General features: G+C 38.6%; 1 protein-coding gene across 1 annotated transcript in view; it reads right to left on the bottom strand.

The window, feature by feature from the left end:
* The window catches only part of NLRC4 (NLR family CARD domain containing 4), a 73,607-nt gene extending 49,252 nt beyond the window's left edge, over nt 1–24,355 (bottom strand). Inside the window, 5 exon segments of the mRNA XM_049870162.1 lie at nt 12,966–13,136; nt 16,947–16,950; nt 18,458–18,510; nt 18,513–18,535; nt 24,246–24,355. Coding sequence (XP_049726119.1) covers nt 12,966–13,136; nt 16,947–16,950; nt 18,458–18,510; nt 18,513–18,535; nt 24,246–24,355 — 361 coding nt within the window.
* Nucleotides 24,356–26,217: the final 1,862 nt, after the last annotated feature.

The following is a 26,217-nucleotide window of genomic DNA, read 5'->3' as shown; positions in this document are numbered from 1 at the left end:
TGTTCTTTAATAACCTTCTTAATTTCTTCGACTGCTTTATCTGTGTGTTCCTTGGGTTTTTCTGCATTTTGCCTGATCTCCTTCCTGATATCTTGAAGAGTTCTGTATATTAATCTTTTGTATTCTACATCTGGTAATTCCAGGAAGACACATTGATCTGGAAGAGTCCTCGATCCTCTGTTTTGGGAATTTGTTGAAGCAATCGTTTTCTGCTTCTTTATGTGATTGGATATTGACTGTTGTCTCCAAGCCATCTATAAATTGTTGTATTATTTTGTTTGCTCACTGTGTCCTAGCTTCTTGTTTTGTTTTAATATATTCAAATAGGCTACTAGAAAGAGTTAACTTGATTATTGGAGGCTTTGAGGCACTTATGTCCTGCAATTAGATGGCTAGAGTTGTTACCCGGTATATGAGCCTAGGAATCCATTCACTATTCTTGTATACATTCAGCTCAGGTGTCCATGTAGTTGGTCACCTAGTGTGTGGTGCAAGCTCTCACCTACGGTATTAAAGGAGCAGTGGTGATTAGTGTATGCACAGGTTTCTGGTAGCTGCAGGGGGTCACACCCTGAGGAAGGCAGGGGGCTGACAACCTTTCCCCAAATGTCTGAAGAAGGCATGTCCCTGTTTTATAGAGTGCTCTGGTGGGTGGGCTCTGCAGCCATACCAGAGGTGTCCAGTGCTTTTAACTGTAAGGACTGGTAGGCACCACTTATCCTTGGACCCCTGTAGTGGGTGGCTAAGGGGCGTAAGTGGAGCCTCTAGTCGTCAGGCCTCTGCTGTGGGTCGATGAGGACCTTTTTTAATAGGCAGAGCAATATCAAATGTCAAAAACTTGCCTCTCCACTTCACAGCTGAAACAGTTACACTCAGACCTCAAACAGATTCACCCTAACAGTATAACGGCCATATCGTATCTGCTGTAATGGAGCCACCTGGATCGATACAGGGGTGAAAGACAAAGTCTGTGGACTTCTTGTGCCTGACTGGAGCTACTTCTGCTCTGAGTTTCCAGATTAGGAGAGTCAGCAGAGTATTTTTCTGCCGTTTGTTAATTTGTTCCTTCTCTGAGGCCAGGAGAATGGCTCAGGAAGCACAGCAGGACCTACCTGAGGCCCAGGGAAATCAACTGTTAATGATGCCAGCTGGGGCAGAGGGAGGAGGGATCAGATAGATAGGAGAGAGTTCTTTCAAAGGGAGGAGCTATTAGATCCACGAGGTAAATTAGACAAAATCACGTATATTGTGCCGAGATCACTGTTTTGTCTCAGATTCTGGAAGAAAGTGTAGAGTCTGTGCACTGGCTTGGTCCCTGCAATGGTCACGCCAGGGGGTCAGGATGGTGCCACTTCTCTCGCCTTTTTTGCTAAAGCAGCTGAGTCCTAAATGCCACTGCTAGCCCTGCTGCAGTCACACCAAGGGGTCAGAGGTGTGCCACTTCACTTGCCTTCTTTCACTGAAGCAGCTGCATCCCTGAACACTACTGCCAGCACCACTGCAGTGGAATAGGGGCTGAGGCACTGCTGCCGACTTGGCAACACCTCACTGCTTCTGTGCTGTCTCTCCCTCGCCGATACTCAGTCCGATTTCTTAACTTTGCCTTTGATACTCAGTGTTCCTAGCTTGTCATATATATAATCAATTCACTTGTTTTTTTTTGTTTTTTGTTGTAAAAGGGACCACCGGAAGCATCTGACTACTCTGCCATCTTGGCCCCACCCTGCCCTTGTAGTCTTAATTATTTTCTTTCTTCTGGTACTCGAGGGTTTCTTTTGCTGCTCTCTTTCTATTTGTTCGAGTTGTAGGGTTAATGTTTTGATTTTGGCCCTTTCTTCTTTTTGGATGTGTGCACTTATTGCTATAAATTGACCTCTGATCACTGCTTTTGCTGTGTCCCAAAGGTTCTGGTAGGATGTGTTTTAATTCTTATTTGAGTCTGTGAATAGCTTTATTCTGTCCTTAATTTCTTCTATAACCCTGTAGTTTTTGAGCAAGGCATTGTTCAGTTTCCATGTATTTGATTTTTTTTTTCCTTGTTTTTTCTGTTATTGATTTCTGCTTTTATGGCTTTATAGTCAGAAAAGATGTTTTGTAATATTTCAGTGTTTTGGATTCTCTTAAGTCTTGCTTTGTGGCCTAGTACATGGTTGATTCGGAAGAATATTCCAAGTGCACTGGGAAAGAAAATATACTTGGCTGCTGTTGAGTGCAGTGTTCTGTATATGTCTATGAGATTAAGTTGGTTGATTGCAGCATTAAGATCTTCCGTGTTTTTATTGAGCTTCTTTTGGGATATTCTGTCCTTCATGGAAAGTGGTGTGTTGAAGTCTCCTACTATTATTGTGAAGCTATTTCTCTTTTCAGTGCTGTTAGAGTTTGTTTTATGTATTTTGGAGCCCTGTCATTGGGTGCATAAATATTTATTACAGTTATGTCCTCCTGGTGTATTGACCCTTTAGTCACTATATAGCATCCATCCTTATCTTTTGTAGTTGATTTTGATTTTAGGTCTCTTTTGTCAGGGATTAATATTGCCCCTTCTGCTCTTTTTTGGTTGTTGTTTGCTTGATATATTTTTTCCATTCTTTTAGTTTTAGTTTGTGTCTTTGAATCTAAGGTGTGTCTCTTTTAGGAGCATATAGACGGATCTTGTTTTTTAATTCATTCTGCCCCTCTCTGTCTCTTTATTGGTACATTTAGTCCATTTCGATTCAGTGTAATTATTCATAAGTATAAAAGTAAAAACTTAGGGCTGTCATTTTGATGTATTTTTTTTTGTGTGTGTGATGTTGACAGTTTCTTTGTTCCAGTGAATTTTCTGTGCTGAGTTGTTTTTCTTTTTTTAATTTTTACTGTGCTTTAAGTGTAAGTCTACAAATCCAGTCAGTCTCTCACACAAAAACTTATATATACCTTGCTACATACTCCCAATTGCTCTCCCCCTAGAGACAGCGTTCTCCCTCCCTCCACTCTCCCTTTTTGTGTCCATTTAGCCAGCTTCTAACCCCCTTTACCCTATCATCTCCCCTCCAAGGAGGAGATGCCAACATAGTCTCAAGTGTCCACCTGATCCAAGAAGCTCATCCTCACCAGCATCCCTCTCCAACCCATTGTCCAGTCCAATCCCTGTCTGAAGAGTTGGCTTTGGGAATGGTTCCTGTCCTGGGCCAACAGAAGATCTGGGGGCAATGACCACCAGGGTCCTTCTAGTCTCAGTCAGACCATTAAGTCTGGTCTTTTTATGAGAATTTGGGGTCTGCATCCCACTGCTCTCCTGCTCCCTCAGGGGTTCTCTGTTGTGTTCCCTGTCAGGGCAGTCATTGGTTGTAGCTGGGCACCATCTAGCTCTTCTGGTCTCAGGCTGATGTAGTCTCTAGTTTATGTGGCCCTTTCTGTCTCTTGGGCTTGTAATTATGTTGTGTCCTTGGTGTTCTTCATTCTCCTTTGATCCAGGTGGGTTGAGACCAATTGATGCATCTCAGATGGCCACTTGCTAGTGTTTGAGACCCCAGATGCCTCTCTACAATGTGGGATGCAGAATGTTTTCTTAATAGATTTTATTATGTCAATTGACTTAGATGTCCCCTGAAACCATGGTCCTCAAACCCCCCGCTCCTGCTATGATGGCCTTCGAAGCATTCAGTTTATTCCAGAAACTTCTTTGCTTTTGGTTTAGTCCATTTGTGCTGACCTCACCTGTATTGTGTGCTATCTTTCCCATCACCTAAAGTAGTTCTTGTCTACTATCTAATCAGTGAATACCCCCCTCCTACCCTCCCTCCCTTCCCCGTCTCATAACCATCAAAGAATATTTTCTTCTCTGTTGAAAGTATTTCTTGAGTTCTTATAATAGTAGTCTTATACAATATTTCTCCTTTTGCAGCTGACTAATTTCACTCAGCATAATGCCTTCCAGGTTCCTCCATGTTATGAAATGTTTCACAGATTCATCACTGTTCTTTATCAATGCGTAGAATTCCATCGTGTGAGTATATCAGAATTTATTTATCCATTCATCAGTTGATGGGCACCTGGGTTGCTTCCATCTTTTTGCTATTGTAAATAGTGCTGCAATGAACATGGGTGTGCATATATCTGTTCGTGTAAAGGCTCTTATTTCTCTAGGATATATTCCAAGGAGCCAGATTGCTGGATCATATGCTGGTTCTATTTCTAGCCTTTTAAAGAAGAGCCAAATTGATTTCCAAATTGGTTGTACCATTTTACATTCCCACCAGCAGTGTATAAGTGTTCCAATCTCTCCACAGCCTCTCCAACATTTATTATTTTGTTTTTCAGATTAATGCCAGCCTTGTTGGAGTCAGAATGAATCTCATTGTAGTTTTGATTTGCATTTCTCTAATGGCTCATGATCGTGAACATTTCCTTACGTATCTGTTAGCTACCCGAATGTCTTCTTTAGTGAAGTGTCTGTTCATATCTTTTGCCCATTTTTTAATTGGGATGTTTGTCTTTTTGCAGTTGAGTTTTTGCAGTATCATGCAGATTTTGGAGATCAGACGCTGATCTGAAATGTCATAGCTAAAAACTTTTTCCCAATCTGTAGGTAATCTTTTTACTCTTTTGGTGAAGTCTTTGGATGAACATAGGTGTTTGATTTTTAGGAGCTCCCAGTTATCTAGTTTTTCTTCTGCATTGTTAGTAATGTTTTGTATACTGTTTATGCCATTATTAGGGCTCCTAACGTTCTCCCTATTTTTTCTCTGATGATCTTTTTTGTTTTAGGTTTTATATTAAGGTCTTTGATCTATTTTGAGTTAGTTTTTGTGCATGGAGTCAGGTATGGGTCATTTTTCTTTATGTTTTTTCTTTTCATATTTTTCATTGTTTTTGATTTTGTATTTGCTGAGTATTTATGTTTTTCTTGTTTTTTTTATTTTGATCTATAAGATTGTTAGTTTCCTTTGTGGTTACCTTAACATTTACCTCTATTTTTCTAAGTTTAAACCAATCTTTCATTTCTTGATATCACCTTGATTTCCTCTCCATAGGAAAGTTCTGTGGCTACATTATTTAGTCTCTCTTTTTTTGTTTTAATGTTCTTGTCTTTTACATATTGACATCTCTGTTTCCCTATTTTCAGTGTTTTAGCTTTTATTTATAATTGTGCCTTCTTTAACGAGGTTACTATCTGGTTGTTCTATCCTGTGTTCTAGTCTTGGGTTGTTATCTTATTGATTTTTGAACCAGAGGACTCCCTTTAGTATTTTTTGTAAATTTTGGTTTTTACAAATTCCCTAAATTTCTGTTTATCTGGAAATGTCATAATTTCACCATCATATTTGAGAGACAGTTTTGCTGGATATATGATTCTTGGCTGGCAATTTTTTTTTCCTTCAAGTTTTTATATATGTCCTCCCATTGCCTTCTTGCCTGCATGGTTTCTGCTGAGTTGTCAGAGCTTAGTCTTATTGACTCTTTTTTTGTGTGTGCATGTCTTTTCATTCATCCCTAGCTGCTCTTAAAATTCTCTCTTTATCTTTGATTTTGTCAACCTTGATTATAATATGTCTTGGTGACTTTCTTTTGGGAACCCCCACATGGGGGTTTGATGAGCATCTTGGATAGATATCTTCTCATCTTTCATGATATCAGGGAAGTTTTCCACCAGAAATCTCCAACAGTTCTCCCTGTATTTTCTGTTTCTGTTTTTCCCCTGTTTTGGTACTCCAATCACTCTTAGGTTATTCGTCTTGATAGAGTCCCACATAAATGTTTCTTCATTTTTGTAAATTCTTTTATCTGATTTTTTTCTCAAATATGTTGGTATCAAGTGCTTTATCTTCAATTTCACTAATTCTGACTTCTATTGCCTGAATTCTGCCCCTATGACTTTCTACTGAGTTGTCTAATTCTGACATTTTATTGTTAATCTTTTGGATTCCTGTTTGCTGTCTTTCTATGGATTCTTGCAGCCTGTTAAATTTGTCATTATGCTCTTGTATAACCTTCTTAAGCTCCTCTGTTGCTTTGTCTGTGTGTTCCTTGGCTTGATCTGTGTTTTGCCTGATCTCCTTCCTGATGTCTTGAAGAGCTCTGTATATTAATCTTTTAAGTTCTACCTCTGGTAATTCCAAGAATTTCTCTTCCTCCTGGAGGTTTCTTGGTCCTTTGTTTTGGTCACTTGCTGAAGCCATCAGGGTCTGCCTCTTTATGTAATTTGATATTGATCATTATCTCTGAGCCATTAATAAGTTATTATATTTATTTATTGTATGTTTTCCTTTGTGTCCTAGCTTCTTGTTTTGTTTTGTTTCGATATGCCCAAGTTACCTGGTTGTGTGAGCTACTTTGATTATTGACATCTTTGAAGCTCTCGTGTCCTGTCACCAGGTGGTTACAGCTGTTACTAGGTGTATGAGCCCAGGAGTCCATTTACTTTTCTTGTGTGGATTCAGCTCAGGTGTTCAGGTCATTGGTCACTGAGTGTGTAGTGCAGGCTCACACCTCCACTCCTAGATGGGCAGGGGTGATTGGAGTAGGTTCAGGTATCTGGTTGCAGTAGGGGGTCATGTGCCGAGCAAGGTAGGGGTCTGACGGCTGCTCCAGGGTGTCTGGGTGGAAGGTGTGTCCCTTTTCCCTAGAGTGCATGGGTGGGTGAATTTTTCAGGCAGACTTTGGGCACCCAATGCTGCTGGCTGTAAGGACTGGGAAACAACACTTATTCTTGGACCCCTGTTGCATGTGGCTAGGTGGAGTGGGTGGAGCCACCAGTCCTCAGGCCCCTGATGTGGGCACGTGAGGACCCTGCTTAATGGGTACGGTGGTGTCAAATGTCACGATACTGCCACTCCCCCTTAGAGCTGTTGCAGTTGAAAATAGGGCTCAGGTATATAACCTGTTGTACTGTGCTAATGGAAAAACTCAATATTGTTAGTCAGATCAAGATCCAGGGCCGACTGTGGAACAGACCATCAATTGCTCATATGCAAATCAAGTTGAAGCTGAACGATGCAGGAGCAAGTCTACAAAAGCCAAAATACAACCTTGAGTATATCCCACCTGAATTTAGAGACCATCTCAGGAATAGATTTGGCACATTGAATGCTAATAACCAAAGACAGGATGAGTTGTGGAATGACATCAAGGACATCATACATAAAGAAAGCAAGAGGTCACTGAAAAGACAGGAAAGAAAAGATCAAAATGGATGCCAGACATGACCCTGAAACTTGTCCTTAAATGTCGAGTATCTAAAGCAAATGGAAGAAATGATGAAGTAAAAAGAAGTGAATAGAAGATTTCAAAAGGCAACTCGAGAAGATAAAGTATTATAATGATATGTGCAAAGATCTAGAGTTAGGAAAGCAAAAGGGTAGAACACACTTGGCATTTCTCAAGCTAAAACATCTGAAGAAAAATTCAAGCCTCAAGTTGTAATATTGAAGGATACTAAGGGAAAAATATTGAATGACGTAGAAAGGATCAAAAGAGATGGAAGGAATACACAGAGTCACTAAGCCAAAAAGAATTGGGTGACGTTCACCAGTTTCAGGAAGTAGCATATGATCAAGATCTGGTGGTACTGAAGGAAGAAGTCCAAGTTGCACTGAAGGCATTGGCAAAAAACAAGGCTCCAGGAATTGATGGAATATCAATTGAGATGTTTCAACAGATAGATGCAGCACTGGAGGTGCTCACTTGTCTATGCCAAGATATTTGGAGGACAGTTGCCTGGCCAACAGACTGGAAGAGATCCATATTTGTGCCCTTTGCAAAGAAAGGCAACCCAACAGAATGTGGAAATTATCAAACAAAAACCAATGACTCGTCACCGTCAAGTCAATTCCAACTCATGGCGACCCTATAGGACAGAGTAGAATTTCTCCCATAGGATTTCCAAGGAGCAGCTGGTATATTTGGACTGCCAGTCTTTTAGTTAGCAGCCTGAGCTCTTAACCACTGTGCCACCAGAGCTCCATTATCAAACAATATCATTAATATCACACACAAATAAAATTTTGCTGAAGAGCATTCCCAAGCGGTTGCAGCAGTACATTGACAGGGAACTTCCAGAAATTCAAGCCAGATTCGGAAGACATGGAATGAAGTATATCATTGCTGATGTCAGACGGATCTTGGCTGAAAGCAGAAAATACCAGAAAGATGTTTTTCTGTGTTTTATTGACTATGCAAAGGCATTCAACTGTGTGAATCCTAACAAATTTTGGACAACATTGCAAAGAACGTGAATCCCAGAACACTTAATTGTGCTCATGTGGAAACTGCATAGACCAAGAGTCAGTCATTTCAATAGAACAAGGAGATACTGAATGGTTTAGACTCGGGAAAGTTGTGCATCAGCGTCATATTCTTTCACCATACTTATTCAATCTATATGCTGTGCAAATAATCTGACTATAATAAGAAGAATGAGGCATCAGCATTGGAGGAAGACTCATTAACCACCTTATGATATGCAGATGACAAAACTTTGCTGAAAGTGAAGAGTATTTGGAGCTTTTTTTTTAATTAACTTTTATTGAGCTTCAAGTGAACGTTTACAAATCAAGTCAGACTGTCACATATAAGTTATATACACCTTACTCCGTACTCCCACTTGCTCTCCCCCTAATGAGTCAGCCCTTCCAGTCTCTCCTTTCGTGACAATTTTGCCAGCTTCCAACTCTCTCTATCCTCCCATCCCCCCTCCAGACAGGAGATGCCAACACAGTCTCAAGTGTCCACCTGATATAATTAGCTCACTCTTCATCAGCATCTTTCTCCTACCCACTGTCCAGTCCCTTTCATGTCTGATGAGTTGTCTTCGGGAATGGTTCTTGTCCTGGGCCAACAGAAGGTTTGGGGACCATGACCGCCGGGATCCCTCTAGTCTCAGTCAGACCATTAAGTATGGTCTTTTTATGAGAATTTGGGGTCTGCATCCCACTGATCTCCTGCTCCCTCAGGGGTTCTCTGTTGTGCTCCCTGTCAGGGCAGTCATCGATTGTGGCCGGGCACCAACTAGTTCTTCTGGTCTCAGGATGATGTAGGTCTCTGGTTCATGTGGCCCTTTCTGTTTCCTGGGCTCTTAGTTATCGTGTGACCTTGGTGTTCTTCATTCTCCTTTGCTCCAGGTGGGTTGAGACCAATTGATGCATCTTAGATGGCCGCTTGTTAGCATTTAAGACCCCAGACGCCACATTTCAAAGTGGGATGCAGAATATTTTCATAATAGAATTATTTTGCCAATTGACTTAGAAGTCCCCTTAAACCATGGTCCCCAAACCCCTGTCCTTGCTCCGCTGACCCTTGAAGCATTCAGTTTATCCCGGAAACTTCTTTGCTTTTGGTCCAGTCCAGTTTGCTGACCTTCCGTGTATTGAGTACTGTCCTTCCCTTCACCTAAAGCAGTTCTTCTCTACTAATTAATCAGTAAGAAAACCCTCTCCCACCCTCCCTCCCTCCCCCCATCGTAACCACAAAAGTATGTGTTCTTCTCAGTTTATACTATTTCTCAAGTATTTGGAGCTTTTATGGATGAAAATCAAAGACCACAGCTTTCAGTATGGATTGCACTTCAACATAAAGAATACAAAAATCCTCACAGCTGAACCAATAAACAACACCATGAGAAACAGAGAAAATTTCGAAGCTGTTGAGGACTTCATTTTATTTAGAGCCACGATCAACACCCATGGAAGCAGCAGTCAAGAAATCAAATGACGTATATCATTGGACAAATATACTGCAAATGACCTTTTAAAAATGTTAAAAAGAAAAGATGTTACTTTGAGGACTAAGGTGTGCCTGCCCCAGGCCATGGAATTTTCAGTCGCCTCATAGGCTTGTGAAAACTGGGCAGTGAATAAGGAAGACTGAAGAAGAATTTGTGCCTTTGAACTATGGTGTTGGCGAAGAATGTTGAATATATCATGGACTTCTAGAAGAACGAAAAAAATCTGTCTTGAAGAAGTACAACCAGAATGCTCCTCATAAGTGAGGATGGCAAAATTTTGTCTCATGCACTTTGGACATGTTATCAGGAGGGACCAATCCCTGGAAAAGGACATCATGCTTGGTAAATTAGAGTGCCATTGAAAAAGAGGAAGACCCCCAGTGAGATGTTTGACACAGTAGCTGCAATGATGGGCTCAAGCGTAACAAGGATTGTGAAGATGGCACAGGACGGGGCAGAATTTCATTCTGTTATACATGAGGTTGCTATGAGTCAGAACTGACTCAACAGCATCTGACAACTATAATCATTACAATAAAATATTACTCAGCCACTATGAGAAATGAAGTACTGATAGATGCTACAGCATGGACAAACCTTGAAAATATGCTGAGTGAAATAAGCCAGGCACAAAATGACAAATATTGTATGAGCTAATTTATATGAAATATCTAAAATAGGTAAATGCATAGAAATACAAGTTTATTAGCTGTTATCAAGGGCTGGTTGAATATCGACTAATTCTTTTTGGTATAATGACTCTGTGTATTCCTTCCATCTTCTTTTGATGCTCTCTGCGTCTTTTAATATTTTCCCCATGGAATCCTTCATTATTGCAACTCGAGGCTTGAATGTTTTCTTCAGTTCTTTCAGCTTGAGAAACGCCGAATATGTTCTTCCCTTTTGATTTTCCATCTCCAGCTCTTTGCACATGTCATTATAATACTTTGTCTTCTCGAGATGCACTTTGAAATCTTCATTTCTTTTACTTCTTCAATTCTTCCTTTTGCTTTAGCTGCTTAACATTTGAAAGCAAATTTCAGAGTCTCCTCTGACATCCATCTTGGTCTCTTCTTTCTTTCCTGTCTTTTCAGTGACCTCTTGCTTTCTTCATGTATGATGTCCTTGATGTCATTCCACAATTCATCTGGTATTTGGTCACTAGTATTCAATGCGTCAAATCTATTCTTGAGATGGTTTCTAAATTCAGGTGGGATGTACTCAAGGTCATATTTTGGCTCTCATGGACTTGCTCTGATTTTGTTCAGTTTCAGCTTGAACTTGCGTATGAGCAATTGATGGTCTGTTCCACAGTCGGCCCCTGGTCTTGTTCTGACTGATGATATTGAGCTTTTCCATCGTCTCTTTCCACAGATGTAGTCAATTTGATTTCTGTGTGTTTCATCTGGTGAGGTCCATGTGTATAGTCGCTGTTTATGTTGGTGAAAGAAGGTATTTGCAATGAAGAAGTCGTTGGTCTTGCAAAATTCTATCATTCGATCTCCAGCATTGTTTCTATCACCAAGGCCATATTTTCCAACTACTCATCCTTCTTCTTTGTTTCCATCTTTTGCATTCCAATCACCAGTAATTATCAATGAATCTTGATTGCATGTTCGATCAATTTTGGACTGCAGCAACTGATAAAAATCTTCTATTTCTTCAGCTTTGGCCCTAGTATAGTAGTTGGTGCGTAAATTTGAATAATAGTCGTATTAACTGGTCTTCCTTGTAGGCGCATGGATATCATCCTATCACTGACAGCGTCGTACTTCAGAATAGATCTTGAAACGCTCTTTTTTACGATGAATGCAACACCATTCCTCTTCAAGTTGTCATTCCCAGCATAGTAGACTATATGATTGTCCAATTCAGAATGGCCAATGCCAGTCCATTTCAGCTCACTAATGCCTAGGGTATTGATATTTATGCGTTTCATTTCATTTTTGACGATTTCCAATTTTCCTAGATTCATACTTTGTACAGTCCAGGTTCCGATTATTGATGTTTGTTGCTGTTCCTTCTCATTTTGAGTCGTGCCACATCAATAAATAAAGGTCCCGAAGGCTTTACTCCATACACGTCATTAAGGCTGACTCTACTTTGAGGAGGCAGCTCTTCCCCAGTCATCTTTTGAGTGCTTTCCAACCTGTGGGGCTCATCTTCCAGCACTATATCAGACAGTGTTCCACTGCTATTCGGAAGGTTTTCACTGGGTAATGCTTTTCAGAAGTAGACTGCTGGGTCCTCCTTCCTAGTCTGTCTTAGTCTGGAAACTCAGCTGAAACCTGTCCTCCACGGGTGACCCTGTTGGTATCTGAATACCGGTGGCATAGCTTCTAGCATCACAGCAACACGCAAGCCCCCACAGTACGACAAACTGACAGACATGTTGGGGTATTATAATATAAGCAATTATTATTTTTAATTAATTGTATGAGTTCTTAGAGTAAAATATCTTCTGGAGTTTGGTGCTCTAAAATTAAAAAAATAGATGAACTCTTTTAAAGGATATATTTACTATTTTTGGTTTTAAGCTTATCTCTCTCTTGTGGTAAACAGAGAAGTAAAGCAATCTGCTCATCATTCCTGTGTTCCCAGCATTCGTCAGCCTTTTCAATAATGTTTTTCCCTAGTTGTTTAAATTAGCATACAAATGGATTCTTTAGTAATTTTCACAGACTCCCTGCAGTTTTATAGTCCAATTATGATACGGTTAAGTCATCTTTTTTTCCAAACCCCACATTTAAAAACAAGTTTGAATTGAAAATATACACTTTTAAAAACAGAAATATGCAAAGGTTTCTCTTGAATTGGTTTGCACACACACTTTGGGAACTCCAAAGCATTACTGTTATATTAATGCACACTACATCTTAATAGGGCAACGTGTAAGAATTAGAAGGATTGAGAACATTTAAGGAAATCCTTCTCTGTCTTCTTCTCAACCATTCACCTAAATGTTTGTTAGGCAGGATGTATGCCAAGTTTCAAACCCTTATTTAATTTCTTCCTTTTTGCCTTCTCTTAAAGTTATAACATGCTTGATTATTCTGAAATTCTATTATCCATCTGTAATAAATTAGAATTCCAATAAAGTCTCATGGAAAAAAATCCTTAAAAAACAGTGAATATTACCTGAAAGACTTTCTTTAAATAAAACTTCCCTTTGAGAGATTCCTATCCTCCTAAGTCAACATTAGTATAAAAGCACTATGTGTTCTGTTACACTGTTTTTGTTCAGTTAGTTCAGACAGCTTACCTAGGGTTTTCATGGCATTTGCAGACAGGCAACAGGAGACTAATTGGATTTCTTCAAGGTCACAGGGTTTGGCTGATAGAGACTTGACCATGCAATCCATTCCCTCTCCAGTGTCAGACAAGTGGGTCAAATGGAGTAAACACAACTTCTTCAGGTTTGTCAGACCTTCCGCTACAAACAAATTGAAAGGAAATGCACTAAGATACCAAGTTAATTTGATTTAAATGTAGATTAGTGCACTGAAAAAAAAGGCAAAGAACCTTCTCATGCTCTTTCTGTAGATACCTCAAGTTATAAAGAGCCAAAGAGAGTTGTTTTTCTTTCAACTTATCACTTTCCAGTCTCCTGGACCATACAGAAGTCACTTATGTTGATGTTGCTCTCTAAGAAGCATGAGAAAAACTACAGTAAATGTATAGTATTTGAATGGGTATCAGTGTGTGCTCTTACCATGGAATGAAGTCTTTTGGGAACACTCTGTCTTTAATTTCCTCTAAAATTGTAGAAGTTGGGGTTGAGTCCAGAAGAGTGGCTTGGGGACTTCAGTTCCTTTGTGTGCTTCCAGGGCAACTCTCCCCAGCTTCAACAGAACCCCGCTTGGAACCTCATGGTATGGGATCTGCTTAATGCTTTCAAATTGGAAGATCACATCCAATGCAGAAGATTTATCTTTTATAAGTAGTACCATGGAAAATATTCCAAAATGTCCCTCATTTTTAAGGCTTATTGTGGAGTTTAGGCTTAATTAGCCATAACCAAACCACACCGAACCCACTGCTGTCAAGTCACTTTCGACTCCTAGTGACCCTATAGGGAAGAGTAGAGCTGCCCCACAGGGTTTCCAAGGAGTGGCTGGTGGATTCAAACAGCTGACATTTTGGTTAGCAGTTGAGCCCTTAACCACTGCATTACCAGGGCTTCTAATTAGGCATAGCTCTGTGCTATTAAAATATTTTTCTCTTGGTGGTACTCTAGCCTATTATTGTGTTGTTAGGTGCTGTTGAGTTGATTCTGACTCATGGCAACCCCATGTGCAAGAGTAGACCTGCACCATAGGTTTTTCTACACTGTAATCTTCCCTGCAGCAGATCACCAGGTCTTTCTCCCAAGGAACCACTGGGTAGGTTTGAGCCTCTAACCTTTTGGGTTGCAGCTGAGCACTTAATCATTGTGCCACAAGGGCTCCTTATTCTAGCCTATAGGAAAGAAATATGTTTTAATCCCAATCTTGCACATAATGTATGTGATGTGCTTGGCATGGTGCCTGGCACACATAAGTCCTCAATAACTGTTAATGGCTGTCATGGGAGTACATATAGCTTAGAGATTGGGAGCACAAATTTACAGTCGGTTTGATTCTTGGGTTCCCTATTTAATAATTGTGTAAACTTAGGCAAGTTATTTAACCTTTTAATTATGGCTTTGGGGGTAATATAGCTACATGCTAGGATTATCGTGAGGATTCAGTGAGATGAAGTATGTAAAAGGGCCTAGGATAGCGTCTAATCTATTGCGCAGTAACTCTATAATAAATAGCAAGTTAATATAGTTAAACTGGCTTATTCAAGCTGAGGTTTTGATTCCTTAATAGCAGAACCATACTTTCCTGGAAATGCAGTTTTTGAACCCATTATCTACCAAATGGTAAGACCTTGGTCAAGTCAATAAGCCTCTTTTGGTCCCAGTGGAATCTCCTGCAAAACAATTAAGTTCAGCTACATGCTTGCAGGCTCCTTCCAATTCTGATATTCTGTAAAACCCATAGGCATGCAATAAATGTTGATTGAACAACAGCATTAGTTTGATTGTTCTCATGTAAGTTATATAAAGAGGTCACTCAGGTTTTAAGGACAGGCATACCTCAAGATTTGGCGGGTTTAGTTCCAAACCACTGCAATAAAGTGAATAAAGCAATAAAGTGAGTCACACAATTTTTTTGTTTCTCATTGCATGTAAAAGTTATGTTTACACTATACATAGTCTATTAAGTGTGCAACCATCAGATCTAAAAAAAACAATGTAAAAACAATGTACATACCTTTATTACAATCATACTGTATTGTGAAAAAAAAATGCTAACCATCATCTGAGCATTTACTGGTTGGCGGGTCTTGCCTCAATGTTGGTGGCTGCTGACTGGTCAGGGTGGTTGTTGCAGAAGGTTGGGGTGGCTGTGGCAATTTCTTAAAATAAGACAACAATGAAGTTTGCCTCATCGATTGACTCTTCCTTTCACGAAAGATTTCTCTGTAGCATGTGATGCTGTTTGATAGCATTTTACCCACAGTAGAACTTCTTTCAAAACTGGAGTCAGTGCTATCAAATCCTGCTGCTGCTTTACCAACTAAGTTTATGTAATATTCTAAATCCTTTGTTGTCATTTCAACAATGCTTACTGTATCTTCACCAGGAATAGACTCCATCTCAAGAAACCACTTTCTTTGTTCATCCATAAGAAGCAACTCCTCATCCGTTAGTGTTTTATCACAAGATGGCAGCAATTCAGTCACATCTTCAGGCTGTACTTCTAATTCTAGTTCTTTTGCTATTCCTTTCCACCACATCTGCAGTTACTTCCTCCACTGAAGTCTTGAACCCCTCAAAGTCATCCATGAAGGTTGGAATCAGCTTCTTCTCAACTCCTGTTAATGTTGATATTTTGACCTCCTCCCATGAATCACAAATGTTCGAGAATGGTGAATCCTTTCCAGATTTTCAGTTTACTTTGTGTAGATTCATCAGAGGAATCACTACCTAGAGAAATCACTACCTCTGGCAGCTATAGCCTTACAAAATGTATTTCTTAAATAATAAGATTTGAAAGTCAAAATTATTCCTTGATCTATGGGCTGCAGATTGTACATTGTGTTAAAACCAAACCAAACCCCTTGTGACCCTACAGGACAGAATAGAACTGCCCCATAGGGTTTCCAAGGAGCAGCTGGTAGATTTGAACTGTCAACATTTTGGTTAGTAACCAAACTCTTAACCACAGCACCACCATGAAAACAATATTAATCTCCATCAGAGCTCTTGGGTGACCAGGTGCATTGTCAATAAGCAGTAATGTTTTGAAAGGAATCTTTCTTTCTGAGCAGTAGGTCTCAACAAGTTCTTAAAATATTCAGTAAACCATCTTGTAAACAGGTATGCTGTCATCCAGGCTTTATTTCTCTATTTATAGAGCACAGGCAGAGTAGATTTAGCATGATTCTTTTTTTTTTTTTTAATTTTTACTGTGCTTTAAGTGAAAGTTTACAAATCCAGTTCAGTCTCTCACACAAAAAATTGTGTACACCTTGCTACATACTCCCAGTTGCTCTCCTCCTAATGAGACAGCCCAGTCCCTCCCTCCACTCTCTCTTTTTGTGTCCATTTTGTCAGCTTCTAACCCCCTCTATCCTCTCATCTCCCCTCCAGGCAGGAGATGCCAACATAGTCTCAAGTGTCCACTGATCCAAGAAGCTCACTCCTCACCAGCATCCCTCTCCAACCCATTGTCCAGTCCAATCCCTGTTTGAAGAGATGGCTTTGGGAATGGTTCCTGTCCTTGGCCAACAGAAGGTCTGGGGGCCATGACCACCGGGGTCCTTCTAGTCTCAGTCAGACCATTAAGATGGTCTTTTAAAGAGAATTTGGGGTCTGTATCCCACTGCTCTCCTGCTCCGTCAGGGGTTCTCTGTTGTGTTCCCTGTCAGGGCAGTCATCGGTTGTAGCCGGGCACCATCTAGTTCTTCTGGTCTCAGGCTGATAGATTTAGCATAATTCTTAAGGGCCCCAGGATTTTCAGAATGGTAAATGAGCATTGGCTTCAACTTAAAGTCTCAAGCTGCATTAGCCCCTAACAAGAGAGTCATCCTGTCCTTTGAAGCTTTGAAGCCAGGCATTGACCTCTCCTCTCTAGCTGCAAAAGTCTTAGAGGGCATCTTCTTCCAATATAAGGCTGCTTTGTCTACACTAAATATCTGTTGCTTACTGTACCCAACTTCATCATCATCTTAGCTAGATCTTCTGGATAATTTGTTGCAGCTACTACAACTGCACTTGCTGCTTCACCTTGTATTTTATGTTATAGAGATGGCTTCTTTCCTTAAACCTCATGAACCAATCTCTTCTATCTTCAAACTTTTCTTCTGCAGAGTTCTCACCCCTCTCAGCCTTCACAGAGTTGAAAAGAGTTAGGGCCTTGCTCTGGATTAGGCTTTGATTTAAGGGAATGTTGTGGCTGCTTTGATCTTCTGTCCAAATCACTAAAACTTCCTCCATATCAGCAATAAGGCTGTTTCACTTTCTTATCATTCATGTGTTCACTGGAGTAGCACTTTTAATTTCCTTCAAGAACTTTTCCTTTGCATTCACAACTTAGCTAACTGTTTGGCACAAGAAGCCTAGGTTTCAGCCTTCTCAGTTTTCGACTTGCCTTCCTCACTAAGCGTAATCATTTCCAGCTTTTGATTTAAAGTGAGAGATGTGCACTTGAACACTTAGAGGCCATTATAGGGTTATTAAATGGCCTAATTTTAGTATTGTCATGCCTCAGGGAATAGGGAGGCTCAAGGACGGGAAAAGAGACAGGGGAATGGCCAGTTGGTGGAACAGTCATAACATGCACAACATTTATCGATTAAGTTCACTGTCTTATATAGGTGTGGTTCATGGCACCCCAAAACAATTACAATAGCAACATCAAAGATCACTGATCACAGATCACCATAACAGATTTAATAATGATTATGGAAAAGTTTGAAATAATGCAAGAATTACCAAAATGTGACACAGAGACATGAAGTGAGCACATGCTGTTGGAAAAATGTGGCTGATAGACTCGCTCGACACAGGGTTACCACAAATACTCAATTTGTAAAAAATGCAATATCTGTGAAGTGCAATAAAGTGAAGCACAATAAAACAAAGTATGTCTGTACAGAGCGTGGTTGCCTTTGTAAGAGAAACAGAAGGAAAAAGAATAAGTCTGAGGAAAGAGAAAAGCATTTTTCCTGAGGACTCAAACGGGAAAAAATAGGTACAGAAAAAAGCAGAGATATTGCAAAAACAGCTTCAACAATAATCCACCTGTCCTGAAGGCCCTGGGTCCCTGTAGTCAGTCACATGTTCTTCTTATGTTTCTGAGGTTTTCTTAGCCCACATCCTTTCTTATGTCTCACACCATTTGTGAAGTTTTATTTAATTATGAAATCATGGTATAAACCTTCTTATATTTTTCTATGCTTTAAATACAAAGGTGTACAATCAGTCAAGGAGATGGGAGTTAAAAACATATGGATTCTACCTCCAAGGAAGTTACAATCTAGTGAGTACAGTTTACATAAAATGGTGGCCAAGGCTTGGAATAGGAGTGGGCAAAAGTGTCTAGGGAAGCTAATGTAATTGCAGTACATAAAAACATCCTTGCCTTGTGCGACACAGCCAACATCAGTCTTAAGCCGACTGTTTTTATTATCAAAATAAAAATTGACAAAAATCTGATCTACTTTTATAGCATCTTCCTCATTCATCTTAATGTTATCCAGCTTCATAATATTAAAGTACCCAAGCTGTCCGTCACACCACTTGCCAAAAGAAAAAGGGTTAGATTGTATTCAGCTGTTAGTTACTAGATTTCTATTACAAATTAAATACTTTAGTTGTCATCATGGGCAAGAAATGGTGAAAAGTTTACACAAAAATGTATTTTGAGTAAGTTATGGGTATCTTAATTAGCTATAAGTATGTTCCCTGAATATAATGGAAATAAACTAAAAAGAACAAAAAGATAACAAAGAAATCATCAGGCCCTTGGAAATTAAACAACACACTTCTAAATAATGATAGGTCGAAGAAGAAGTCTCAAAGGAAATAAGAAAATATTTTTTTTAAAAAGAGATGAAAATTAAACATATTTAAATCTGTGGGATGCAGCTAAAACAGTGTTTACAAAAAACCCCAAACCAAACTCATTGCTGTTGAGTTGATTCCAACTCATAGCAACCCTATAGAACAAAGTAGAGCTGCTCCATAGGGCTTCCAGGAGTGGTTGGTGGATTTGAACTGCCAGCCTTTTAGTTAGCAGCTGCACTCTTAATGTGCTACCAGGGCACCAAAACAGTGTTTAGAGGGAGACTTATAGCACCGAATGTTTACATTAGAGCAGAGGAAATATCTGAAATCAACAACCTAAGTGTCTATTTAAAAAACTAAAGAAAAAAGAACAAAATAAACCCAAAGCAAGGAAGGAGGAGGAAATAACACAGATAAGGTAAGAGTCAATAAGCCTTTACCTTATCTGTATTATTTCCTTTATTATTTTCTGAAAACAGAAAAACAATAGAAAAAAATTAATAAAATTAAAAGCTGTTTCTCTGAAAGAGCAATACAATTAATAAATTCCTAGTACGACTAACAAGAGAGAGAAAGATATGAATTATCGATGTCAGAAATGGAAGGGGATATCACTACAGACACTGCACATGTTAAAACTAATAATTAGAGAATAATACAAATAAACACACACACATAAATTTGATAATATAGATGAAATGGATCCATTCTTTGAAAACTATAAACTACCAAAACTTACCCAAGATGAAAGAGATAACCGAATAGTCTTATAACAATTAAAGGAATTGATTTTGAACTTTAAAACCTTCTAGGAAAAAAACAAAACAAAACAAAAACCTGCAGGCCCAGGTTGTTTCACTTGCAAATTCTACCAAACATTCAAAGAAGAGATAATACCAATTCTACACAATCACTTCAAGAAAATAGAAGTAGAGGGAACAACTCATTTTATACAGCAACCATTAACTTGATATGAAAACCAGACAAAGGGAATACAAATTCAAATGAATATTACTCATGAACATAGACATAAAGACCCTCAACAAAATATTACCAAATGGAAGACAGCAATATATAAAAATAGTAATACACCATGACCAAGTGGGGTTTATACAGGGAATGCAAGGCTAAAAAATTGATCTTTATGATCCCCTGTTAACAGTATAAAGGAGAAAAACTACATGATCATATAAATTGATGCGGAAAAAACATTTGACACAATTCAATACCCATCCATGATAAAAATTCTGAGAAAACTAGCCACCTAGAAGGAAACTCTCTCAACTTGATAAATGGAAGCAATGAAAAAACCTATACTTAACATTATATTTAATGGTGAAGTACTGAGTGCTTTCTCCCTTAGATAAGGAACAAGACAAAGATGTATATTCACCACTCCTATTCAACATTTTTGCTTCAAGTACTAGTCAGTGCAATAAGTCAAGAAAATAAAATTAAAGGAATACAGCTCAGAAAGGAAGAAATAAAACTATCTTTTTTCAGATGATGTGGTTGTCTATGTAAAAAATTTCAAGGAATCTATAAGAAGAAATCATCCTAGAACTAATAAGTGAGTTTAACAAAGCTGCGGAATACACGATCAACACACAAAAATCACTTACTATTTTGGAAGACTCAACACAGTAAAGATGTTAATTCTCCCTAAATTGGTCTATATATTTAATGCAGTTCCTACCAAAATTCCAGAAGAGTTTTTTGAATATAAATAATCTGACTTTGAAATTTATATAGAATGGCAAAGGAACTAGAATATCAAAAATAATTTTCAAAAAGAAGAATAAATTTGGAAGAATAACACTAATTTTATTATTTAATATAAAGCTATGGTTATCAAGACAGTGTGGTATTGGCAAGAGGTAGAGACATAGATCAACAGGGGAAGAGGGTCTAGAAATAGACCTACACAATTATGGCCAGATGATTTTGGACAAAGGTGCAAAAGGAATTAAGAAAAAAGTTATTGAAATGAGAAATAATAGTCCTTTTAATAAATTGAACAACTGGATAGCCATATTCAAGGAAAATGAACCTCAACCTAAACTTCACACATTATATAAATATGAGTGGAAGTTGATCATTTGTGACCTAGGGTTAGACAGAGTTTTTGAGCATGATACCAAAAGCATAATGCATAAAAGAAAAAATGTTAATTGGACTGAAACAAAATTAAAATTTTTTTCTGTATGAAAGACACTGTTAAGTGAATGAAAAGACTAGCTGCACAGTGGGAGAAAATATTTGCAAATCACATATCTGACAGAGGACTTGTATCTAGAATATGTAAAGAACTCTCAAAATTCCACAGTAAGAAAAAAATAACTCACTTAAAAAGTGGATAAAAGACTTGAACAGAAACTTCAGCAACAAGGATATACAGTTGGCAAATGAGCACATGGAAAGTTGTTGAACTTTTATTAGCCATTGGGGAAATGTTAATTTAAACCATGATGAGATACCACTACACACAGAGCTCCAGTTGTTCCACATCCTTGTCAGCACTGGGTATTGTCTGTTTTTAATTATAGGATTTGTTTGTTTTTACTTGTACGATGGCTAAAATAGAAAAACATGTATAATATCAAGTGTTAGAAAGGATGCAAAGCATCTAAACTCTTTCATATTGCTATTGGAAATGCAAAATAGTACAGCCACTCTGGAAAACAGTTTGGCAGTATCTTATAAAGTTAAGCTTACACTTACCATATGGCTCAGAAATTCCACTCTTAGGTGTTACCCAAGTGAATTGAAACACAAAAACCTATGTAAGAATGTTTATAGTTGTCTACTCATAATCATCCTAAACTGGAAACAACCAATGGTGAATGTACAAATAAACTGTGGTATATCCATATAATGGAACACTATTCACTAATAAAAAGTGATGAACTATTGATACATGCAACAACTTGGATAAACCTCAGTGGAATTATGCTGAGTGAAAGAACTAGTCTCAAAATGGTTACATATGACCCCATTTATATAATATTCTTGAAAAGACAAAACTATAGTGATAGAGAAGAGACTGTGGTTGCCAAGCAATAGCAGTGGGGTCAAGGTTCAGAAAAAGTGGGGGAAACAACATTTAAACACTCAAAAAGTAGAGAGTATATAATCTCAGAATAAAGAACAGTCTATAATAAAGAATAAATTTAACTTTATAGAAAAACTGTCTTCTATTTTCTCATTTCCCCACAAACTCCTGAAAACTTTATTAGTAACAGGAACTAGTTGAAATTTTGGGAAATGTGTATAGTGTGTATACTGAAAAAAGGAACCACTAAAACAGAAAACAAAGATGATAGTTAAGAAGGTAACAAAAGAGATAAAATAGAAACAAAAAAATTCTAGTTCTAAAAAGAAGAAGAAGAAAACAACAAGTTGGTAGTTTTAAACACAACTAAGTCATTAATAACATCAAAGATGAATGTTCTAAATATCCCAATTAAAAGCAAGTTAGAAAACAAATCACAAGTTTGTAGATTGAAAAACAAGCAAGTCGATAATAACACCAAATGTAAACAGTCTAGATACCCCAATTAAAAGACAGAGATTATTCATATTGGATAAAAAAAGACCCAGCTGTATACTGTCCACAAGAAACTCACTTGAAATACAAAGATACAAGCAGCTTAAAAATGAAAAGAATGGAAAAAAGATATAGCATATTAACCCTAATCAAAAGAAAGCCGAGTGGCTATATTAATATCAGACAAAGATGACTTCAGAGTAAAGACTAGTATTAGGGATAAAGAATATCATCTCATAATGATAAAATGGCTAATTCATCAAGAGGACACAATAATCCTAAATGCTTATACACCTAATAAAAGAGTTTCAAAATATATGAAACAAAAACTAATAAAACTGAAAAGAGAAATAGACAAACACATTATGGTCAGAGATTTCAACACCTTTTTTTCCATAACTGATTGATAGAACAAGTCATCAGAAAATATGTAAGCATACGAAAGACTTGAACAACACTGTCAAACAACCTAGCCTGATTGACATTTACAAAACACTCTACCCAACAACAGCAGAACAAATTCAACCTCCAGCTTCCAAGATCAGTATAAAGGAATAGCCATCTAAAGGAGATGGTGAGTTTCCTGACACAAAAATCTGGCTGCCATCGAATCAACTCCAACTCATGGAGAACTGATGTGTATCAGAGTAGAACTATGCTCCATAGGGTTTTCAGTGGCTGATTTTTCAGAAGTGAATTGCCAGGCCTTTCTTTGAGGCACCTGTGAGTGGTCTCCAACTGCCAGCCTTTGAACTAGCAGCTGAGCATGTTAACTGTTTGCACGCTAATAGGGTCTGAGTGACTCATCTATGTTATAGCATATATCAGGATTTCACTTCTTTTTTTTAATTGCCCAATATAATTTGAGTTGTATTTGTATGGATATACCACATTTTGCTTATTCATCATTCATCAGGTTATGGACCTTTACTTGTTTGTTTCCACTGGTACTATTATTATGTCCATTTTACAGATGAGAAAACTGAAACTAAAAGAGGTTAAGTGACTTTCCCAATTTTAGAAGTAGCAAAGTAGAAATTCAAATCTAAATAGCCTATGTGTGCTCTTCACCACCAAGTATGCCATTTTGTCTCTTATCTTGGTTAATACAATTTATGTCAGTTGTAAGGTGAACCTAAATACTTGGCAGCATCCTTTTTTTTCCCTACAAGAAGAGTTTTCCACCTAAAAGGCTTTTTATTGCAAACTTAAGTATATAAAATTTTAGGGAATTTTTAGATGAAACAATCAATAGTCTACTTATAATATTTGATTATACATATAAATATAAAATAATAAAGTATATACATAGTATTGGTACTTACCATTAGTAATTCAGCTCAATAATTCTTTTCTAGAGACTAAACCAAAACCAAAAACCAAACCCAGTGCCGTCGAGTCGATTCCGACTCATAGTGACCCTATAGGACAGAGTAGAACTGCCCCATAGAGTTTCCAAGGAGCGCCTGGCGGGTTTGAACTGTCAACCCTTTGGTTAGCAGCTGTGGCACTTAACCACTATGCCACCAGGGTTTTCTTTCTAGAAAATATTCAAGAAAATTGTTTTTTTTCCCCAAGATGCATTTTTTGAGAATTGTTATTTTATCTTATTTTTTTTCATTTTTAAACGCTTTTGAAAAAGGAATTGGTTACAGAACACTAAGTGATTACTTTTTATTGCTTAAGAGTTTTGAATTTCTGGAGTTTGGCACTGGTTTCTCTCTTCAGAATATGGGGGTTCAGGTGAGTCCGAGCAGGAATCACAATGATAATGTAAGGTGAGTAATCTTATCCCCACTATAACAGGGTCCGAAGTGAGGTCACAGTGGTTAAGAGTATGGACTTTGAAGCAATGACACAACCTGGGTCCTGCCAATTGCTACCATCTGTGTTACTTTGGCATGTTACTAAACCTCTCTGAACTTATTTCAGTGATGTCCTGGTGTTTAACAAACTGGCTGTTTGGAGATAAAGGCCCCACTTTGCCACATTTACCAATTTTCATGGTGTAAATATTCCCACCATGGCTGATTTCAAGCTAACAAGGTGATGTCAACTGGCTAACAAAAATCCTGAAAATTTAACACTGTAAGAGCCAGCTCCAGCATGCCACTGGTTTCTTATCTGTAGAGTGGGGATGCTGTGGATTGAGTTGTGTCCTCCAAAATGTGATGATGCCCTAATCCTTGCACTGGTGAATAAGACCTTGTTTGGGGATACAGGGTTTTTCTTTCCAGATGTCATCAGTTAAGTTAAATGAGATTGTACTGGAGTAGGGTGGGTCCTAACCTTAACCCCTTCAGTATTTTAAAAGAGAGAGACAACAGGGAGGAAACAGACCTCGATGTGGCTATGGAAGCAGTTGCATCTATAATCAGCATAAGAGTGTCAAGGATTGCCAACAGCCTACAGAAACCAGGAGAGAGGCTCAGAGAAGGAATTGACACAGTCAAACCTTGATTTGAATGTCTAGTGTCTAGAATTACAAGGAAATAAATTTCTGTTCTTTAAAGCTACCTACTTTGTAGTTTTCTGTTATGAAAGCCCTGGGAAACAAAGATAGGGGATAAAATAGCATTTAACTTATGAAGCTGTTATAGGAATTATAACATGTTATAAGAATTATAATTATATGTTATAAGAATTCATGTATTGTAACTTATACAAAGTAATAGCTCAAAACATGTTTTTAGTCACTATTCTGCTGCCTCTACTCAAAGGGATAACACATTTTATCTCCCACAGACTTCGATCTTTTCTGAAGAGTATCACTGCAAAACATTTGTCTGCATCTGGTCTAAGCTGTCTCACCATCTCTCCCCACCCGCTACTCCCCAGCCGCCCACCCACCCCACCAGGTTTCTGGGGAAGCTGTGTCGTTTTTTGTGTCTTGCTCTGCAGCGTCTAACTCTAAATGCAGACCACACTGTACCCAGGCAGTCCCTGACAGCCTGGAGAATGTCACCCTGGCTGCTCATTCTTAGACACTGCCTGTACTAATTTTTGTCCTCGGATTTAGCTCCTGGCTTTCACCTATTTCTTAACTGATTACTTCTGGAGAACTAGTGTGTTGCTTCCAAAGGCTCCAAGGCCTCTCTGGTCTGGAATGCACCCTCAGTTCTCCAACCCCCAGGATGCTGCCTTCCTCTACATTGCAGATCTCAACTCCTAACCTCAGTGGGAATGTTCCACAATCCTGTCCACATGTCCTGTTACGGAGTCCCATCTTTCCCCATCTGGGGTCTTATCTATTCTCTCAGCTTTTACATTCTCTCTATGGAAATGACTTCCAAGTCTCTGTCTAGTCATGATCTTCATTTTACAACTGAAGTAGTATAGCCTCAGAAAGTCTAGAAACCTGTGCAAAGTGACAGAATGAGCCTTTTTTTTTTTTAATTTTTATTGTGCTTTAAGTGAAAGTTTACAAATCAAGTCAGTCTCTCATATACCTTGCTATGTACTCCTAGTTGCTCTCCCCCTAATAAGACAGTACATTCCTTCTCTCCATTCTCTATTTTCGTGTCCATTCAGCCAGCTTCTGACCTCCTCTGCCCTCTCATCTCCCCTCCAGACAGGAGCTGCCCACGGTCTCATGTGTCTACTTGAGCCAAGAAGCTCACTTCTCAACAGTATCATTTTCTATCCCATAGCCCAGTCCAATCCTTGTCTGAAGAGCTGGCTTTGGGAATGATTCCTGTCTTGGGCTAACAGAAGGTCTGGGGACCATGACCTCCAGGGTCCTTCTAGTCTCAGTCAGACCATTAAGTCTGGTCTTTTTATGAGAATTTGAGGTCTGCATCCCACTGCTCTCCTGCTCCCCCAGGGGTTCTCTGCTGTGTTCCCCGTCAGGGCAGTCATCGGTTGTAG

The sequence above is a fragment of the Elephas maximus genome, chromosome 26 (genome assembly GCF_024166365.1).
Source record: "Elephas maximus indicus isolate mEleMax1 chromosome 26, mEleMax1 primary haplotype, whole genome shotgun sequence".
Taxonomy (NCBI): domain Eukaryota; kingdom Metazoa; phylum Chordata; class Mammalia; order Proboscidea; family Elephantidae; genus Elephas; species Elephas maximus.
The sequence above is the reverse complement of the archived record's forward strand: the minus strand, read 5'-3'. Positions and strand labels throughout refer to the sequence as shown.